The 22,825-nt window shown below is 41.2% G+C and overlaps 1 protein-coding gene across 2 annotated transcripts in view; it reads left to right on the top strand.

Moving 5' to 3' along the window:
• LOC128645800 (ras-related protein Rab-6B) overlaps window positions 1-22,825 on the top strand; it is a 139,391-nt gene that overhangs the window by 77,925 nt on the left and 38,641 nt on the right. For both annotated transcript variants that reach the window (XM_053699047.1, XM_053699048.1), the window contains exon 3: window positions 10,905-10,958. In XM_053699047.1, coding sequence (XP_053555022.1) covers window positions 10,905-10,958 — 54 coding nt within the window. The remainder of the gene's footprint in view (window positions 1-10,904; window positions 10,959-22,825) is intronic.

A 22,825-nucleotide genomic window follows, 5' to 3' on the forward strand; every position in this document is an offset into this window, starting at 1 on the left:
GTCCGAAACCAGTTTCAAAGAAGGAACGTTTGTTGCACAATTTGGATGTTGTTCGCGCTCTAAAATTCTATTTAGATGCTACAAAGGATTTTAGACAAACATCTTCCTTGTTTGTTGTTTATTCCGGTAAAAGGAGAGGTCAAAAAGCAACTTCTACCTCTCTCTCTTTTTGGATTAAAAGCATCATCAGATTGGCTTACGAGACTGCCGGACGGCAGCCTCCCGAAAGAATCACAGCTCATTCCACTAGGGCTGTGGCTTCCACATGGGCCTTCAAGAACGAGGCTTCTGTTGATCAGATATGTAGGGCAGCGACTTGGTCTTCACTGCACACTTTTACCAAATTTTACAAGTTTGATACTTTTGCTTCTTCTGAGGCTATTTTTGGGAGAAAGGTTTTGCAAGCCGTGGTGCCTTCCATTTAGGTGACCTGATTTGCTCCCTCCCTTCATCCGTGTCCTAAAGCTTTGGTATTGGTTCCCACAAGTAAGGATGACGCCGTGGACCGGACACACCTATGTTGGAGAAAACAGAATTTATGTTTACCTGATAAATTACTTTCTCCAACGGTGTGTCCGGTCCACGGCCCGCCCTGGTTTTTTTAATCAGGTCTGATAATTTATTTTCTTTAACTACAGTCACCACGGTACCATATGGTTTCTCCTATGCAAATATTCCTCCTTAACGTCGGTCGAATGACTGGGGTAGGCGGAGCCTAGGAGGGATCATGTGACCAGCTTTGCTGGGCTCTTTGCCATTTCCTGTTGGGGAAGAGAATATCCCACAAGTAAGGATGACGCCGTGGACCGGACACACCGTTGGAGAAAGTAATTTATCAGGTAAACATAAATTCTGTTTTTTATTTCTTCAATCAAAAGTTTATTTTAAACGGCACCGGAGTGTGTTGTTTTTTCTCAGGCAGCATTAGAAGAAGAATCTACCTGAGTTTGTGTATGATCTTAGCGGACGTAACTAAGATCCATTTGCTGTTCTCGGCCATTCTGAGGAGCGAGGTAACTTCAGAACAGGGGACAGCGGGCAGGTTCACCTGCAAGGAGGTATGTTGCAGTATATTATTTTCTAAGGAATGGAATTGACTGAGAAAATACTGCTAATACCGATGTAATGTAAGTACAGCCTTAAATGCAGTAGTAGTAACTGGTATCAGGCTGATATGTATGTATGTTTACACTGAAGTATTTCTGGGGAATGGCACTTCACTAAGAAAATACTGTATACATATAACTTTTAGCCTATTCTGCAGTGAGAGCGGCTAGCAGCAGGCTTTTTAATAACATTTCATAATTTATATTTAAAACGTTTTCTGGCATGTTAATCGTTTATTTATCTGAGGTACTTGGTGAAAAAAATTTTGGGCGTTATTTTCCACATGGCTGTCGTTTGTTTTGAATTAAATCAGTTTACTGAGCTTCCCCTACTGTTGTATTATGAGTGGGAGGGGCCTATTTTGGCGCTTTATTGCGCAGTAGAAATTCAGTCACAGTCTGCCTTTTTCTCCCTGCATGATCCAGGACGTCTCTACAGAGCTCAGGGGTCTCCAAAACTAGTTTTGAGGGAGGTAATCACTCACAGCAGACCTGTGAGACTGTGCTTTGACTGTGATAAAAACGCTTATATTTTCAATTGTTATCCGTTTTTTGGTATTAGGGGTTAATCATCCATTTGCTAGTGGGTGCAATCCTTTGCTAACTTAATGCATTTACTGTGAAAATTTGGTTTCTATAACTAATCCGGTTCATTGTTATTTCAACTGTGACAGTTTTTGTGTGCTTTTTAAAGGCACAGTAACGTTTTTTATATTGCTTGTAAATTTATTTGAAAAGTATTTTCCAAGCTTGCTAGGTTAATTGCTAGTTTGTTTAAACATGTCTGACACAGAGGAATCTCTTTGTGCAATATGTTCAAAGGCCAATGTGGAGCCCAATAGAAATTTGTGTACTAATTGCATTGATGCTACTTTAAATAAAAGCCAATCTGTACATGTCAAGAAAATTTCACCAGACAACGAGGGGAAAGTTATGCCGACTAACTCTCCTCACGTGTCAGTACCTGCATCTCCCGCTCAGGAGGTGCGTGATATTGTGACGCCATGTACATCAGGGCGGCCATTACAAATCACTTTACAAGACATGGCTAATGTTATGACTGAAGTTTTATCTAAATTGCCAGAACTTAGAGGTAAACGCGACCACTCTGGGGTGAGAACAGAGTACGCTGATAATGTTAGAGCCATATCTGATACTGCGTCACAATTGGCAGAACATGAAGACGGAGAGCTTCATTCTGTGGGTGACGGATCTGATCCAAATAAACTGGACTCAGACATTTCAAATTTTAAATTTAAGCTTGAGAACCTCCGTGTATTATTAGGGGAGGTATTAGCGGCTCTGAATGATTGTAACACGGTTGCAATCCCAGAGAAATTATGTAGGCTGGATAGATACTATGCGGTACCGGCGTGTACTGACGTTTTTCCTATACCTAAGAGGCTTACAGAGATTATTACCAAGGAGTGGGATAGGCCCGGTGTGCCTTTTTCCCCCCCTCCTATATTTAGAAAAATGTTTCCAATAGACGCCACCACACGGGACTTATGGCAGACGGTCCCTAAGGTGGAAGGAGCAGTTTCTACTCTGGCTAAGCGTACCACTATCCCGGTGGAGGATAGCTGTGCCTTTTCAGATCCAATGGATAAAAAGTTAGAGGGTTACCTTAAGAAAATGTTTACTCAACAAGGTTTTATATTACAACCCCTCGCATGCATTGCGCCTGTCACGGCTGCGGCGGCATTCTGGTTTGAGTCTCTAGAAGAGACCATTAGCTCAGTTCCATTGGATGAAATTATAGACAAGCTTAGAGTCCTTAAGCTAGCTAATTCATTTATTTCTGATGCCGTAGTACATTTAACTAAGCTTACGGCTAAAAATTCCGGATTCACCATTCAGGCGCGCAGAGCGCTGTGGCTAAAATCCTGGTCAGCCGATGTGACTTCTAAATCTAAATTGCTTAACATACCTTTCAAGGGGCAGACATTATTCGGGCCCGGTTTGAAAGAAATTATCGCTGACATTACTGGAGGTAAGGGCCATGCCCTGCCTCAAGACAGAGCCAAACCAAGGGCTAGACAGTCTAATTTTCGTGCCTTTCGTAACTTCAAGGCAGGAGCAGCATCAACTTCCTCCGCTCCAAAACAGGAAGGAACTGTTGCTCGTTACAGACAGGGCTGGAAACCTAACCAGACCTGGAACAAGGGCAAGCAGGCCAGAAAACCTGCTGCTGTCCCTAAGACAGCATGAAGTGAGGGCCCCCAGTCCGGAAACGGATCTAGTAGGGGGCAGACTTTCTCTCTTCGCCCAGGCTTGGGCAAGAGATGTCCAGGATCCCTGGGCGTTAGAGATCATATCTCAGGGATATCTTCTGGACTTCAAAGCTTCTCCTCCAAAAGGGAGATTTCATCTTTCAAGGTTGTCAGCAAACCAGACAAAGAAAGAGGCGTTTCTACGCTGTGTACAAGATCTTTTACTAATGGGAGTGATCCACCCGGTTCCGCGGTCGGAACACGGACAAGGGTTTTACTCAAATCTGTTTGTGGTTCCCAAGAAAGAAGGAACCTTCAGACCAATCTTGGATTTAAAGATCCTAAACAAATTCCTAAGAGTTCCATCGTTCAAAATGGAAACTATTCGGACAATCTTACCCATGATCCAAAAAGGTCAGTACATGACCACAGTGGATCTAAAGGATGCGTACCTTCACATACCGATTCACAAGGATCATTACCGGTACCTAAGGTTTGCCTTCCTAGACAGGCATTACCAGTTTGTAGCTCTTCCCTTCGGGTTGGCTACTGCTCCAAGAATCTTCACAAAGGTTCTGGGTTCTCTTCTGGCGGTACTAAGACCACGAGGAATATCGGTAGCTCCGTACCTAGACGACATTCTGATACAAGCGTCAAGTTTCCAAGCTGCCAAGTATCATACAGAGTTGGTACTGGCATTTCTAAGGTCACATGGGTGGAAGGTGAACGAAGAAAAGAGTTCTCTATTGCCACTCACAAGAGTTCCTTTCTTAGGGACTCTTATAGATTCGGTAGAAATGAAAATTTACCTGACAGAGGACAGGTTAACAAAACTCCTAAATGCTTGCCGTGTCCTTCATTCCATTCCACACCCGTCAGTGGCTCAATGCATGGAGGTAATCGGTTTAATGGTAGCGGCAATGGACATAGTTCCCTTTGCACGCCTGCATCTCAGACCACTGCAATTGTGCATGCTAAGTCAGTGGAATGGGGATTACTCAGATTTGTCCCCTATGCTGAATCTGGATCAAGAGACCAGAAATTCTCTTCTATGGTGGCTCTCTCGGCCACATCTGTCCAAGGGGATGCCCTTCAGCAGACCAGATTGGACGATTGTAACAACAGACGCCAGCCTGCTAGGTTGGGGCGCTGTCTGGAATTCCCTGAAGACTCAGGGATCATGGACTCAGGAGGAGAGTCTCCTTCCCATAAACATTCTGGAATTAAGAGCAGTTTTCAATGCCCTTCTAGCTTGGCCTCAGCTAGCAACTCTGAGGTTTATCAGGTTTCAGTCGGACAACATCACGACTGTGGCTTACATCAACCATCAAGGAGGGACAAGGAGTTCCCTAGTGATGATGGAAGTCTCAAAGATCATTCTCTGGGCAGAGTCTCACTCTTGCCACCTATCAGCGATCCACATCCCAGGCGTGGAGAACTGGGAGGCGGATTTCCTAAGTCGCCAGACTTTTCATCCGGGGGAGTGGGAACTTCATCCGGAGTTCTTTGCCTAAATACTTCGGCGTTGGGGCAAACCAGATATGGATCTCATGGCGTCTTGCCAGAACGCCAAGCTTCCTTGTTACGGGTCCAGGGACCCGGGAGCGGTTCTGATAGATGCTCTGACAGCACCTTGGACCTTCAAGATGGCTTATGTGTTTCCACCCTTCCCGATTCTTCCTCGATTGATTGCCAGGATCAAACAGGAGAGAGCATCGGTGATTCTAATAGCGCCTGCGTGGCCACGCAGGACCTGGTATGCAGATCTAGTGGACATGTCATCCTGTCCACCTTGGTCTCTGCCTCTGAGACAGGACCTTCTAATTCAGGGTCCTTTCAAACATCAAAATCTAATTTCTCTGAAGCTGACTGCATGGAGATTGAACGCTTGATTCTATCAAAGCGTGTATTTTCGGAGTCAGTAATTGATACCTTAATACAGGCTAGGAAACCTGTTACCAGGAAAATTTACCATAAAATATGGCGTAAATACTTACATTGGTGCGAATCCAAGAGTTACTCATGGAGTAAGGTTAGGATTCCTAGGATATTGTCTTTTCTACAAGAAGGTTTAGAAAAGGGTTTATCTGCAAGTTCTTTAAAGGGACAGATCTCAGCTCTGTCCATTCTTTTACACAAACGTCTGTCAGAAGTTCCAGACGTTCAGGCTTTTTGTCAGGCTTTGGCCAGGATTAAGCCTGTGTTTAAGACTGTTACTCCACCGTGGAGCTTAAACTTAGTTCTTAACGTTTTACAGGGTGTTCCGTTTGAACCCCTTCATTCCATTGATATCAAGCTGTTATCTTGGAAAGTTCTGTTTCTAATGGCTATTTCCTCGGCTCGAAGAGTCTCTGAGTTATCGGCCTTACATTGTGATTCTCCTTATCTGATTTTTCATTCAGACAAGGTAGTTCTGCGTACTAAACCTGGGTTCTTACCTAAGGTAGTCACTAATAGGAATATAAATCAAGAGATTGTTGTTCCATCATTGTGCCCCAATCCTTCTTCAAAGAAGGAACGTCTTCTACACAATCTAGACGTAGTCCGTGCCCTGAAATTTTATTTACAGGCAACTAAAGATTTTCGCTAAACTTCTTCCCTGTTTGTCGTTTATTCTGGACAGAGGAGAGGTCAAAAAGCTTCTGCTACCTCTCTCTCTTTCTGGCTTCGTAGCATAATACGTTTAGCCTATGAGACTGCTGGACAGCAGCCTCCTGAAAGAATTACAGCTCATTCTACGAGAGCTGTGGCTTCCACGTGGGCCTTTAAGAATGAGGCCTCTGTTGAACAGATTTGCAAGGCTGCAACTTGGTCTTCTCTTCATACTTTTTCCAAATTTTACAAATTTGACACTTTTGCTTCTTCTGAGGCTGTTTTTGGGAGAAAGGTTCTTCAGGCAGTGGTTCCTTCCGTGTAAAGATCCTGCCTGCCCCTCCCGTCATCCGTGTACTTTTAGCTTTGGTATTGGTATCCCATAAGTAATGGATGACCCGTGGACTGACTACACTTAACAGGAGAAAACATAATTTATGCTTACCTGATAAATTCCTTTCTCCTGTAGTGTAGTCAGTCCACGGCCTGCCCTGTTTTTTATGGCAGGTCTAAATTTTAAATTAAACTCCAGTCACCACTGCACCCTATAGTTTCTCCTTTCTCGTTTGGTTTTGGTCGAATGACTGGGTATGACGTAGAGGGGAGGAGCTATATAGCAGCTCTGCTTGGGTGATCCTCTTGCACTTCCTGTTAGGGAGGAGTTAATATCCCATAAGTAATGGATGACCCGTGGACTGACTACACTACAGGAGAAAGGAATTTATCAGGTAAGCATAAATTATGTTTTATATATATATATATATATATATATATATATATATATATTTATATATATATATATATATATATATATATTTATATATATATATATAAAAGTGGTTTACTTGTTCCTACTTTACTGCTTTTCACTTTATCCCTATAAAGTGATTCTTGTGCTGTCGTTTGTCAATGCCTGCTATTATCTCTGTGTTTCTGTTTAATTCACTATATCGGTTATAGAGCAGACTGGACCTGCCCCTTCTGGTTAGACCCATTAGAGGGTAGATATACAGATTTTCTTTTTTCATCTATCAAATTGTATGCTTTCCAAATTGGTTACTGTCTGTCCTCCAGCTAAACTTTGCAGTACTTGCTTCAATTCTGTATTACAGTTTTAAATGTTGTCTTCTAATGTAAATTCAGTCTGCCCTAATCAGTGAATATTACTTAGGGTGGCGCTACTGATTTTACTACAGGATTTAATGATTACTTAAATTCCACTATTTCTGAGGTTCTGGGTGCTATACTGCCATCAAGTAAGCATAAATGTATGTCCTCTATTTCTTCTACTAGGGGTGATTTACTTTCTATTTCTGCTCTGTCATGCCAGTCCAGGTACTGTACCTTACTCTGACCTCTCTCCTTCCCCTTCTGAGGGTGAACTGTTTTCTGAAGACTTGTCCTCAAATTCGGATCAGGAAGTTAAACATCCCTACATATCTGCTTAGGGAGGTTTTACAGGCTTTAGGGGTCCAGCTTTCTAAACCTGTTGAGGATAAAATATCTTGTTCTTATTTTCAAATCAAAATCTAAGTCTATTGAAGTTTTTCCAGTTCCAGTAGCAGCCTCAGACATTTTCCAAGGAATAGGACAAGCCTGGAGTTCCATTTATTCCTTCTTTTAAATTTCAAAAGTTGTTTCTGGTTCCAACTACTAATTTGGAACTCTGAAAACATTCCAAAAGTGGATGGAGCAATCTCTACATCGGCTAAAAGAACCACAATCCCTCTAGATGATATCACTTTCTTCAGAAATCCTATGGATAGGAAGCTAGAACGTTTCTTAGGAAAGCCTACCTTTAAGGGGTCTATTATTCCAACCAGCTATGGGTATCGCTTGTGTTGCGGGTGCAACATCTCTCTGGTGCAATTCTTTCATTTGAGTTGGTGTCGGATGAAGTTTTCTTAGAGGATATTCAAGAATGTATTCAGTTCTTAAGGTTTGCAAACTCATTCATTTGTGACGCAGTAATTTAAATTATTCACATTAATGCTAAGAATATGGCTCTGGTATTTCTTACTAGAAGGACTCTATGGTTGAAATCGTGGTCTGTAGTCATGGTTTCAAAGACCAGACTTTTTTCCTTATCTTTTCAAGGACAGATCTTGTTTGGACTCTATTATTTCCACTGTTAAATGCGGCAAGATAACTTTTTTACCCCAGGATAAAAAATCTAGATCGAAGGCTAGATCCAATAATCGTTTTAATGTCTTTGGTCAGTCCAGAAACCAAAAGTCATCTTCCCAGAAGTCAGATTCCACAAAGTCTATCTGGATGCCCAATCGGCAGACTAAAAGGTCCCCTTCCAATGCAAAATCTGCATTAAGGTGCAGCCCCCGATCCAGACTTGTTTTGGTATGCAGTTCAATTACTTTTTTAGAAGGCCTGGTTTCACTCTGGTCAGGACTCCTGGGTAATGGAGATTGAGATTATCTCTCAAGGTTACAGAATATGTTTTCTCGATCACTGCCTCGTCGAGGGAGGTTTCTTTTTGTCTCAGGTTTCAGAGACCAGAAAATAGATCAGCATTCCTTCAATGTGTTCAGGATCTAGAGGATATGGGAGTGAATGTCTCCCTGTTCCTCTGTCAGAACAAGGGAAGGGACTCTATTCCATTCTGTTTATTGTTCCAAAAATCGGGGTAACATTCAGACCCATTCTGGATCTTAAAACCTTAAACAAGTTTTTGAGAGTTCCCTCATTCAAGATGGAAACAATCAAATCTATTCTTCCCTTAGTCCTGCAAGGTCATTTTATGACAACCATTGACTTAAAGGATGCCTACCTGCATATTCCTGTTCACAAAGAACATCACCAGAAGAGGGAAGCAGATTATTTGAGTCCTCAGACTTTACACTCAGGAAATGGTCTCTCAATCAGGAGATTTTCGGTTAGTTGGTTCATTGCTGGGTTCTCACAGAGATCGCCTTGATGGCGTCTCGCCTGAACCACAAACTTCACAGATAGGGGTCGAGGTCGAGAAACCCTCAAGCGCAATTGATAGATGCTCTAGCAGGTCCTTGGCTCTTTATCTAGTTTATCTGTTTCCTCCAAATGCGCTTCTGCTGAAGGGTGATTGCTCGGATCAAACAGGATTGTACTTGAGCAATTCTAATAGCTCCTGCTTGGCTCTGCAGGACTTGGTATGCCAATCTGGTTTTGATTTCTAGCGCTTCTCTGTGGTGTCTTCCACAGCATCCAGATCTGTTGTCTCAAAGTCCTTTCTTTTATCAAAATATTCAATCTCTCAGTTTGGGAAAGAAGCAATTGTTGAACTTCCAAGAATTCAAAGGGCTTTTTCTGCCTCAATGGTAGATACCTTAATTCAAGCTTGTAAGCCACTTACTAGCAAGATTTATCATAAGGTTTGGAAAGCCGATCTTTCTTCGTGTCTGGAATGTGTCTATATGTGGGATTCCTTTAGGACTCCCCAAATTTTCCAAGATGAATTAGACAAGCGATTGTCGGCAAGCACTTTGAAGGTCATATTTGTGCACTTTCAGTCCTATTACATAGGAAACTGGCTCGACTTCCAGATATTCAAGCTTTTGCTCTGGTTAGACTCAGACTTGTTATCAAACCAATTACTCCCCCATGGAATCTTAAATTGGTCTTAAGAGTTTTACAATCTCCTCCATTTGAACCGATGCACGCCATGGACCTTCAACTGTTCGCTATTTCTGTGGCCAGGAGGGTATCTGAGTTGTCAGCTCTTTCCTGTAATGTCCCGTATCTAGTGTTCCATTAGGACAAGGCAGTTATATGTACTTTGTTCAGCTTCTTACCTAAGGTGGTTTCATCTGAAAATATTAAATGGATATGAAACCCAAACTTTTTATTTCATGATTCTGAATGATCATGTTTTTTTTAACAACTTTCTAATTTACTTCTATTTTTACCTCATGCTCTTGGTATTTTTTGTTGAAAATCAGGGATGTATACTTAGGACCCAGCCCATTCTAGAGCACTATATAGCAGTACTACTTCCTGCCATTTTGTGCTCCAGATGCCTATCTCGCTATCTCTTCAATACAGAGTATCATGGGAACGAAGTAAATTTTATAATAGAAGTAAATTGGAAACATTTTTTAAATGGTATGATCTGTCTGAATCACAAATATTTTTTTTAGGTTTCATTCTGGGTTTCATTTAATCAGGAAATTGTGGTTCCCTCTTTATGTCCTAACCCAAAAATTTCCAATGAGAGATTGTTGCACAATTTGGATGTGGTCAGGGCATTGACCTGTTCTATTTGCAAGCTACTACGGACTTTCACCAATCCTCTAGCTTATTTGTTGTGTTCTCAGGTCACTTTAAGGACTGTTACTTTTAGCTTCATGGTTAAAAAATCGGATCCATATGGATTACTTAGAGGAGGGTGGATTACAGCTAATTCAACTCGTTCAGTGTCTACTTCTTGGGCCTTCAAAAATTACGCTTCAGTAGACCAAATTTGCAAGGCTGCAACTTGGTCGTCTTTGCATACTTTTACTAATTGTTATCATGTTAATGTATTTGCTTCGGCTGAGGCAGCTTTTGGCAGTAAGGTTCTTAAGGCAGTAGTTACTGGTAAATAGGTGCCTGCCTGCCTGCTTGTTTTTCCTTTTTTTTATGGACTCTCATCATAATTTTATTCTTACCTGATAAATTCCTTTCTTTATCGTGAGAGTCCACGAACCTGCCCATTTTTGGTTTGTACTAGTTTGCAGCAGTTCTAGTTATACCTCTTTACCCCACTGTCTATCTTACTTCTGTTCTACTGTTCTTGGCTATATAAAAGACTGGGAGGTACTGGGAAGTGGGAGAGATATTAAAGCTCTTGTGTATGTATTTGCCTCCTCCTGGTGGCCATGTAATGAATTCCCAGCAGCAAGGAATCAGGGATTCTCAGCACCAAGAAAGTAAGAAATGTATCAGGTAAGAATACATTTTGTTTTTGCACTCTAGTTTTTGACCCAACTGAGTTTTCTGAGCCTCTCTGTTTCCTCTACAGGCCACGATTGGTATAGATTTCCTCTCCAAGACCATGTACCTGGAGGATCGCACAGTGAGTAAATGAGCACTCTTCACATTTGGCACAATAACTAGTGTATATGCCACAGTTTGATGCTGAATGCTTCTTTTTTAGCAGTGGTTGGCACATTATAGAATTTCTGTTGAAAATAATCAGACTTAAAAATCTAGTGTGTGGCAGTGCATAAAAATACTGAAAACCTTTAAACCTTATTTTTACATAGTGAATGCATGGCTTTTATATAATATGTTCAATTTTAAATTCACTCTATAAATATGTGTAGCCTTTTAGTGCAATTTAATTGTTTGCTAGAAATCTGTAATTTTCACTGATAACCATTTAATCTCAGATCATCATTAAAGTACAGTTTTGGAACCCTGGAGTGTACTAGCAGGTTGTGTAACATCACATATTTTATCTACTCGGTGTTAATTATAACTCATTTCTTAGTAGTAATAAACTACTAATGGGTTCCTATTCTGTATGGAAAGTTAAGGTTAAAGAGATTTAGTTTTTTAGGATCTCTTCTAACTCGCTATCATATATGGATACATAGATATATTCAGGGCTCAAAATTTCCACTAGCCATTGGTGAGTGGAAATTTAACAGTGGCGAGTGAATGTTTACAAATATTATCTAAAGGGATATTATATATCCATGAAAGGGCAAGGTTATGTTATTCCTCTAGGTATATAGGGACGCCATTAGTGCTTAGACTGCTACTTCTGAGAGGATAAACTGGGGAAGAGAGAAATTGGAGAGGAAAAGTGAAAGTGGAGAAAAATATAGCATTTAGACAGAGTGGGGAAACAAAAAGATTTGAGAGAGAAAGAGTGTAAAGAGAATATATGGCCTGACAGGGAAAGAAAGGAGTAAAAATAGAGATTAAAGAGAGGAGGGTGTACAGAAAGATAGATGAGATGATAGTTATAAGACAAATTTTCCAGGTCTGCTATGACCTCACATTAATGTCAACACACTCTGCTTTCTCTCGGTTCAACAACTTCCTTTTTCTGTCCAGCTGTTGTTTTACCCAGAACCCTAGTTGATGTTGCTAACTGCCATGCTTTTTAATTTATTACTGTACGTAGCCTTATTTAAGTTATGGTATAAAACAAAAACAATATTAAAAAATTACTGCACAGTAAGGTGTTTCAACGTGGCTAAAGATTTGCAAAGAGAAGGGGTGTGGTGCGGGCGGGATCATGTGTCAAGTAACATTTTGGGCTGACTAGTAGCTTAGGGCTTGAAATATATATATATATATATCTCAGAACTGTAATATTAGCAGAAAATCTGCAAAACAAACGGTGTGATAACTGTTCTAAAATACAGGAGTGCACATTTATATTGCTCTTATTATGGTCACCAGTTTTTAGCAGGCTGTATACGTATTAATAAAAAGACCTGGGAACGAACAATAGCATAATAGATTGTTCTATGGCTATTTACCACCCAAGAAGCAGCCTATTTTTGCTCAACATGTGCCTTTCACAGAGAAGAACTTTACTGTAGCATATCAGTCTGATCCTGACTTAAAGGGACAGTCAACACAAAAATTACTATTACTTATTTAGATTAGTTAATTAATTATCTTTACATCAAACTCTAGCCCAATTTTCATCTAAATAAACTTTGGCAGAAAATACACTTACTAGATCTCATCTAGCTGTTTTGAAATGGCCACCTGACTCCTCCTTCTCTTACGTCTCCCAAAAGCTTGAACTGCAGCACTAGTTCAGGATCCTCTCGAGTCTCGTGCCTGCGCGCTCCTTTCATTCAGTTCAGTGAGACACCCCCTCACACTATCTCCTCTCACTTCCTTTCAGTTCTGTCTGCACAAACACACCCACACGCTTACGAGCAGCAGAGGTATGATGGAGAGGCAGACAATGGTTGTCTTTATATAATTTTTACTAAAATATACGCTCAAACCAAAAGTAAAGACATGAGTGGACAAAAATCGTTACTGTATGTGAACTATTGAAAATATGCTGTGACATTTGCATTGTAACGCAACGTAACGGTGACACCCTCTCCGGTTATTAGTTTGTTAGCAGAGCTACTGTATTCATATTACAGTATCACCTCAGTCACTTGTCATTTGTAAACAGAACATGTTGCTCAGCGTTGTTATAGTGGTGCGCAGCCTGCGACTCTGGTTTGTCCTTGCCAGATGCCGGTAAGTACACAGAACTGTAACTGAAATACTGAGGTATAATACATAGGGTGTTCGCACTTATTGTGTATTATTTGCATAATGCGATGGTAAGGAACCCCTTATTTATTAATATGATAAATTAATATGAATCATGCTTTCTGCAGGGCTATCTTTAGGAGACAGGTTACCGTAAGTGCCAAGCTAAAAGACAAAACTGTTTTTTTCCCCCTCAGATAATCTCCTTTTTCCGTACCAACTGATTATATAGATGTCTTGGCACTTACAGTAACCTGTCTCCTAAAGATAGCCCTGCAGCAAGCATGATTCATATTAATTTAACTTATTAATAAATAAGGGGTTCCTTACCAGCCGCATTTTTGTCTGTCAAACAGTATTTCTCTAATAGTGGAAGTTAGGGTGATGCCCCTTGTTTTTTACAGCTACATCGACAGCTAGCAGTCTTAGCGATCTGTTTAGCTAGCAGCCTTGGTTGTTCACAGAGCGTGTGGATTCCCTTCCGTTGCCTCCGCCCCGTTTACCCTTGTTACTCCTCGTAGAAACAGCTTTTAAAATCCTTCAGCAAGCCCTGCAGCAAGCATGATTCATATTCATTTAACAGGGTTAAACAAAATTGCCATAATTCTAAATATTCCATAAGCTTAAAAAGGTCGCCTCACAGGTCGAGTGAAGGATTTTAAAAGCCGCTTCTACAAGGAGTAACAAGGGTAAACGGGGCGGAGGCAACGGAAGGGAATCCACACGCTCTGTGAACAACCAAGGCTGCTAGCTAAACAGATCGCTAAGACTGCTAGCTGTCGATGTAGCTGTAAAAAACAAGGGGCATCACCCTAACTTCCACTATTAGAGAAATACTGTTTGACAGACAAAAATGTGGCTGGTAAGGAACCCCTTATTTATTAATATGTTAAATTAATATGAATCATGCTTGCTGCAGGGCTATCTTTAGGAGACAGGTTACCGTAAGTGCCAAGACATCTATATAATCAGTTGGTACGGAAAAAGGAGATTATCTGAGGGGGAAAAAAACAGTTTTGTCTTTTAGCTTGGCACTTACGGTAACCTGTCTCCTAAAGATAGCCCTGCAGCAAGCATGATAAATATAAATTTATCATATTAATAAATAAGGGGTTCCTTACCAGCCGCATTATGCAAATAATACACAATAAGTTTGAACACCCTATGTATTATACCTCAGTATTTCAGTGACAGCTCTGTGTACTTACCGGCATCTGGCAAGGACAAACCAGAGTCGCAGGCTGCGCACCACAATGCACTGAGCAACATGTTCTGTTTACAAATGACAAGTGACTGAGGTGATACTGTAATATGAATACAGTAGCTCTGCTAACAAACTAATAACCGGAGAGGGTGTCACTGTTACGTTGCGTTACAATGCAAATGTCACAACATATTTTCAATAGTTCACATACAGTAACGATTTTTGTCCATTCATGTCTTTACTTTTGGTTTGAGCGTATATTTTAGTAAAAATTATATAAAGACAACCATTGCCTGCCTCTCCATCATACTTCTGCTGCTCGTAAGCGTGTGGGTGTGTTTGTGCAGACAGAACTGAAAGGAAGTGAGAGGAGATAGTGTGAGGAGGGTGTCTCACTGAACTGAATGAAAGGAGTGCGCAGGAACGAGACTCGAGAGGATCCTGAACTAGTGCTGCAGTTCAAGCTTTTGGGAGACGTCAGAGAAGGAGGAGTCAGGTGGCCATTTCAAAACAGCTAAATGAGATCTAGTAAGTGTATTTTCTGCCAAAGTTTATTTAGATGAAAATTGGGCTAGAGTTTGATGTAAAGATAATTAATTAACTAATCTAAATAAGTAATAGTAATTTCTGTTTGACTGTCCCTTTAACAGTGCAGTCTAGCCCCGAAATACCAGGCAATCTCTCTCTGAACGAGAGAAACGGCAAAACGTACGTATTATGTTGTTTTTTTTTCCAGCTACATGACATCCATTAGCCATATCAACTTTGTAAAATCCTAGGTTGGCAATCTCCATATGTACCGGAGTCATGCCATATATGTAAATATAATACAGTTCACTCCCTAAGCAAGATTAAGCATTCAGATTTAACAATCCAAGACTGCAGTGAATACAAAGCTGTAAGATTGTACATACAGCACTCCTTGCGTTGTTTTATATTGTGGCTCCCGCCACTCCTTAGCTCCCTCGCTTCCAACTGTAAGTAATAGAACAGTGTCACCCAAGAGCGGGCTTAACAGCCAATGTGATCGTCCTCCTTTCGGTTAGCAGGTAGACTCCATTCCTATAAGTCACAAGGCTGTACTGGCTTCCACTGTGCACTTATAGATCAGTGTCTGACGTCACACTCAGACGACATGCATTTTATGCTACACTTTTTTACATGGCCTGATCCAAACTGGTTGCTTCAATGAATTTATAGTAGCCTCTGTACCATACTCCCATCTAGTGTGTACAATCATAACAAGTAATCATAAGAAAGCTAAAAATGTAAATGAAATACAAAAATTTATAAATACTTGTCACGGATGCCCCATCAATTAACTTTTAATAGGGATGTGAAATAATAATTTTATTATCTATCTCTCTCTCTCTCTCTCTCTCTCTCATCTCTATGTGTGTGTGTCACAGTGTGTCTCTCTAATCTGTCTCTTTCTCTATAATCTATATGTATTATATCATTTTTTAATTCTGTGAATAAATATCTAGTTTAAGGCTCTTTTCATGCCAAAAGGAAAAATATATAGTTCTCATAGGTAAATCAATAAAACAAAGGCACTACTTCTGTTTAATGGAGTGATAGTAGGAGAAAAAGAGGGTTTAAGAGAATGAATGCCCAGTGATAGGTGTGCCCTTACAAGATTCAGCGGTGGGTAGTGATTGACATCATAACCTGGGAAATAAATTAACTGAATAAAAGACAGGGTGAGTGGGAGTGGTGAATACAACCTCCTGGTGCACTGCTAATAGTTTAATCCAACAAGTATATGTATACCCAGACTCTGCAAAGGATACAAAGCAGACAAAGACAGGATCATCAACAATTAGCCTTTAATGCCCAATGCAAGTTTACACAAAACCGGCCTTAAGACATAACATTTCAGCTCAAGCTAAAGCTTTTATCAAATGAAGGTCAGAGTGGGAATTTCAAAGCAAAACTTTCCCAAAGTACAAGATATTTTTTTGCATTGGGCAATTAAGGCTGATTGTTGATGACCCGGTGTTTGCCTGCTTTGTATTCCTCTGGATGTTTTCTGAGTCTGGGTATACATATACGGGTGTGTATGTGTGTGTGTGTGTGTGTGTGTGTGTGTGTGTATATATATATATATATATATATATATATATATATATATATATATATATATATATATATATATATATATATATATATATATATATATATATATATATATATATAAAATGAGGAGATGAAAGCACTCACTGGACTATGGACAGCAGTATCAAATAAAATATCCTTTATTGTGACGTTTTGGGACCAAAAGCGTCCCTTCTTCTGACAAACAACAGGTGAAAAAAGCAAACATTTAAAGGCCCCTAAACCACTCCCCATAGTGTCCTACCAATCAAAATGTGCCATGTGCAAAGGAAAATGAGCCGTGTGCAAAACCGGCATTGATCCTAGTGTTTAAGACTCAAATACACATTAACTTAGTGAAAAGTGTACATAGATTCATGCCTGTGTATATATAATATTATCTCTGTGTGTGTGTGGTGTTAATTTGTCATAAACCGTATCCGATCATATACATGCTCAATATTGTCCGTGGTTCACTAATACTGATAGAAAGGAAAACAACATCTGATAGGCGGAGATCACACACCCCTGTTATGTGATAGGCTCAGCCGATACGTCTCACAAGCCCACGCCTTTCAAAACACCGCAAGCCAACTGCGAGAGTACAACATGTAAACACCTGAGCTGATTGGCTGCATGTGACCTAGTAGACTCACTATCACGAGCGATGCCGGAACCGCTGCTCTGATGGTTGTCATAGTTCCCACAGTAAACAGGTCCCCCTGCTACGTAACAGGCCCTATTCAATGACCCTACACACCTCTAAATGTCAGCGCTCCAAGTCCTTATACCACACTAATCACATGACATCAAAAAGGCACAATTCACAGTTCGAACAACACGCCGCGATCACCAATGCCTAATGTGGCGGTTGCTATGGTAACCCGAATACAGAACTCAAACCCCGAATTTGGCCGCGTAAAGTGCCAACAAAACGTTACACACACACAACATCACGATGGCATAGCTGACATCCACAACCGCCATCATCCTCACTAGCCTCCGCGGTCATTACGGTAGCCAATGTCAACCCCAATGTTGGCTGTCTACAGTGCCAATTCAGTACATGATGTGGCACCATGAGCCACTCTCAAAGCGGATGGCTAAGTTAATCTCGGGAAAAAGAGGGGCAAAAAGAACTGTATACGTTGTATGCTTATAACATACATGTGTTCAGATCCAGCAAGCCTATCAAATAGTGTATAATATCTTTCCCAACCTGAACAACCATCTATTATTTTAATCCACAACAAGGCAAAAAAAAGAAACAACAACCCATACCAATATCAAAAATTCTAATTTTCAAAGGAACCAAACAGAAACAACATGTGGCATAATCCAGTCAGTCATCTGCCAAATAATGTTGCACACGTATAACCCAGACCAACACCAGATTGCCAAAGCAATAAAGGAAGAATGGAAGATTCTCCAGAGTGACCCCACATTACCATTCACTGAATGGGCAGCACCACGATTGGCATATCGCAGGGGTAGGAGTCTTAGAGATCTACTAGTAAAGACTGATATCCCTTTAAAAAATGAGAAACAAACCTGGCTGAAGAGAAAAATTGGATGCTATAAATGCATTAGTTGTGTAACCTGTAACAGCATGCACACTGGCACGACATTTCAACATCCTGATTGTCGTAAGAGGTATCAGATCAAATACTTCCTGACATGCACAACCCAATTCATCGTATATTTACTTAATTGCCCATGTGGGAAATTCTATACCGGCAAGACAACTGATGACGCCAGAGTAAGGATGGCGAATCACCGCTCAAGTATCAGATCGGCAATCAACACGGGAAAGGCAGAACATCCGGTGGCCCGCCATTTCCTGGAAGCAGGACATACTGTGAGCGACTTACGCTTCAGAATTATCGATCACGTGCCAGTCCTACGAAGAGGAGGGAACCGAGCCAAGATACTGCTGAGAAAAGAAGCACGCTGGATTCATGAATTGTGCACACTGGCCCCGAGAGGTCTAAATATACAGACGGGGTGGCAGAACTTTCTATAATTGATACGAGATGTGAGAGTCCACTGACCCATTGATTCTATGCCCATGAGGGCTAATGAGAGTCTACTTCCCACTCTTGAGTTACTTTTCCTTTTTGGAGTTGAAATTACTTCACCTAATTGTACCAAGTATGGTGTACCATGATTTCCATTCGTTAGATATTTAATTTTGAATATAGAAATATATGAGGTGTGCTATGTTTTTATTTGTTTTTAATCTTACTTTATTGCACTTGTCACATGTCCATATTTTGGTAATGTCTGTGACTGGTATGCTTTCTATACATGCTCAATTATTTGATAGTGAGTTTTTGTTGTCAATGTATGGCGGTTTGTGTCTATGACTTTGGATGCCTGGAAGTGACTGGCATTTTATTCTACATGTCGCGTTTGGGTTAGTTTAATGATTAATATGTGTATACTCTGGCCAATATGGTTGGACTCAAAGTGTTAGTGCACAGTTTTATTTTTATTTTTATTTTATTTTCACTATGTGAGACATGGTCTTTTGCACTTTTTGAGATGAAGCCCCCTGATGGGGGGTAGGTTAAACCTTGTCGACCCTATAGAGGGTATTCTATTTGGGTAGATATTTTGGATATTTAGGTGGGTAATAGGTCCTCTTATACCACATGATGGAGTGGAATTATTATTTTTGTCATTTTATTTTCCTTATTTATTTTTCTATTTTATATTATTGTTCTTGAGGTATGAGGTTTTATAATGGGGTAATTGTGCAACATTATTTGGCAGATGACTGACTGGATTATGCCACATGTTGTTTCTGTTTGGTTCCTTTGAAAATTAGAATTTTTGATATTGGTATGGGTTGTTGTTTCTTTTTTTTTTGCCTTGTTGTGGATTAAAATAATAGATGGTTGTTCAGGTTGGGAAAGATATTATACACTATTTGATAGGCTTGCTGGATCTGAACACATGTATGTTATAAGCATACAACGTATACAGTTCTTTTTGCCCCTCTTTTTCCCGAGATTAACTTAGCCATCCGCTTTGAGAGTGACTCATGGTGCCACATCATGTACTGAATTGGCACTGTAGACAGCCAACATTGGGGTTGACATTGGCTACCGTAATGACCGCGGAGGCTAGTGAGGATGATGGCGGTTGTGGATGTCAGCTATGCCATCGTGATGTTGTGTGTGTAACGTTTTGTTGGCACTTTACGCGGCCAAATTCGGGGTTTGAGTTCTGTATTCGGGTTACCATAGCAACCGCCACATTAGGCATTGGTGATCGCGGCGTGTTGTTCGAACTGTGAATTGTGCCTTTTTGATGTCATGTGATTAGTGTGGTATAAGGACTTGGAGCGCTGACATTTAGAGGTGTGTAGGGTCATTGAATATGGCCTGTTACGTAGCAGGGGGACCTGTTTACTGTGGGAACTATGACAACCATCAGAGCAGCGGTTCCGGCATCGCTCGTGATAGTGAGTCTACTAGGTCACATGCAGCCAATCAGCTCAGGTGTTTACATGTTGTACTCTCGCAGTTGGCTTGCGGTGTTTTGAAAGGCGTGGGCTTGTGAGACGTATCGGCTGAGCCTATCACATAACAGGGGTGTGTGATCTCCGCCTATCAGATGTTGTTTTCCTTTCTATCAGTATTAGTGAACCACGGACAATATTGAGCATGTATATGATCGGATACGGTTTATGACAAATTAACACCACACACACACAGAGATAATATTATATATACACAGGCAAGAATCTATGTACACTTTTCACTAAGTTAATGTGTATTTGAGTCTTAAACACTAGGATCAATGCCGGTTTTGCACACGGCTCATTTTCCTTTGCACATGGCACATTTTGATTGGTAGGACACTATGGGGAGTGGTTTAGGGGCCTTTAAATGTTTGCTTTTTTCACCTGTTGTTTGTCAGAAGAAGGGACGCTGTTGGTCCCGAAACGTCACAATAAAGGATATTTTATATGATACTGCTGTCCATAGTCCAGTGAGTGCTTTCATCTCCTCATTTTCTAAATACCTGGCTATAGCACCCTGGCAAGTTGCGGTCTGTTGGTGAGAGTGCATATACCACTAACAAACTTATATATATATATATATATATATATATATATATATAGTATCTCGCAAAAGTGAGTACACCCCTCCCTCACATTTTTGTAAATATTTTATTATATCTTTTCATGTGACAACACTGAAGAAATTACACTTTGCTACAAAGTAAAGTAGTGAGTGAACAGCCTGTATAGCAGTGCACATTTGCTGTCCCCTCAAAATAACTCAACACACAGCCATTAATGTCTAAACCGTTGGCAACAAAACACCCCTAAGTGGAAATGTCCAAATTGGGCCCAATTAGCCATTTTAGCTCCCCGGTGTCATGTGACTCGTTAGTGTTATAAGATCTCAGGTGTGAATGGTGAGCAGGTGTGTTAAATTTGGTGTTATAGCTCTCACACTCTCTTATACTGGTCACTGGAAGTTCAACATGGCACCTCATGGCAAAGAACTCTGAGGATCTGAAAAAAAGAATCATTGCTCTACATAAAGATGGCCTAGGCTCTAAGAAGATTGCCAAGACCCTAAAACTCAGCTGCAGCACGATGGGCAAGACCATACAGCGGTGTCACAGGACAGGTCCCACTCAGAACAGGCCTCGCCATGGTCGACCAAAGATGTTGAGTGCACGTGCAAAGCGTCATATCCAGAAATTGTCTTTGGGAAATAGACATATAAGTGCTGCCAGCATTGCTTCGGAGGTTGAAGGGGCGGGGGGGTCAACCTGTCATTGCTCAGACCATACGCCGCACACTGCATCAAATTGGTCTGCGTGGCTGTCGTCCCAGAAGGAAGCCTCTTTGAAAGATGATGCACAAGAAGGCGGCAAACAGTTTGCTGAAGACAAGCAGACTAAGGACATGGATTACCTGCTCTGTTTTTACTGCCATGTCGGATGTGTACCTTTTTAACGTTGTCTAATAAATTTTCAGTTTTATCATAAGTTCTGGATTGAGAGCCTGCCGATTTTTTCTATTTTCTTACCTTTGGCAATCTGATCCCTTGCTCTCCGGCTACGGCTCTCCGTGCATGTAGTTGCTCTGTTTGTTTGGGACTCCTTTCCATACCGCTTTGCTTTGCGGTTTGGTATCTAGACTGACTTCCGGTTTATCGGGTGACCGGCCGGCTGCGTTTACTGTTTGTTTTCCTAAGGACATGGATTACTGTAACCATGTCCTGTGGTCCGATGAGACCAAGATAAACTTATTTGGTTCAGATGGTGTCAAGCGTGTCGCAGCAACCAGGTGAGGAGTACAAAGACAAGTGTGTCTTGCCTACAGTCAAGCATGGTGGTGGGAGTGTCATTGTCTGAGCCTGCATAAGTGCTGCCGGCACTGGGGAGCAACAGTTCATTAAGGGAACCATGAATGCCAACATGTACTGTGACATACTGAAGCAGAGCATGATCTCCTCCCTTCAGAGACTGGGCCGCAGGGCAATATTCCAACATAACAACCCAAAACACACCTCCAAGACGCATAACCCTATTGAGCATCTGTGGGGCATCCTCAAATGGAAGGTGGGGAAGAGGAAGGTGTCTAACATCCACCAGCTCCGTGATGTCGTCATGGAGGAGTGGAAGAGGACTCCAGTGGCAATCTGTGAAGCTCTGGTGAACTCCATGCCCAAGAGGGTTAAGGCAGTGCTGGAAAATAATGGTGGCCACGCAAAATATTGACACTTTGGGCCCAATTTAAACATTTCCACTTAGGGGTGTACTCACTTGTGTTGCCAACGGTTTAGACATTAACCCTTTGAGTGCTAAGCACTTTCTCACCTGGGTGCTAAGGTGATTTAAGGTTTTTTTAAATTTTTTATTTTTTTAACATTTTATTTGTAACTTTTTTTTCAGATCCCCGTTGGAAAGGTTAGGCAATTACCTTTCCAACGGTGGGTCTTGGGGGTCTGTAGCTGCTTAGATGCCTGAGATACAGGCGTCTAAGCAGCATGCCCCCTTTCCCTATACTTTGTATTGTAAATTTGTAATAAAGTTGCGCTGTGACGTCATCACGTCATTGCGTGTGACGTCACTGCGCAAAACGTGAAAGCCCGGCGATGCCTGTCACTATGCAGGCCCGATCGCCGGGGTAGGAGCAGGTGGGAGCCCCCAGATCTCCCTCAAGGTTGGGAGAGTGCTAGCGACGGCTCTGAGCCGTCATTAGCACCAGAGTGGGAAACTCTGCGACGGTTCAGAGCCGTCGTTAGCACTCAAGGGGTTAATGGCTGTGTGTTGAGTTATTTTGAGGGGACAGCACATTTACACCATTATTCAGGCTGTACACTCACTACTTTACATTGCAGCAAAGTGTTATTTCTTCAGTGTTGTCACAT

This window comes from Bombina bombina, chromosome 1, assembly GCF_027579735.1.
Source record: "Bombina bombina isolate aBomBom1 chromosome 1, aBomBom1.pri, whole genome shotgun sequence".
Taxonomy (NCBI): domain Eukaryota; kingdom Metazoa; phylum Chordata; class Amphibia; order Anura; family Bombinatoridae; genus Bombina; species Bombina bombina.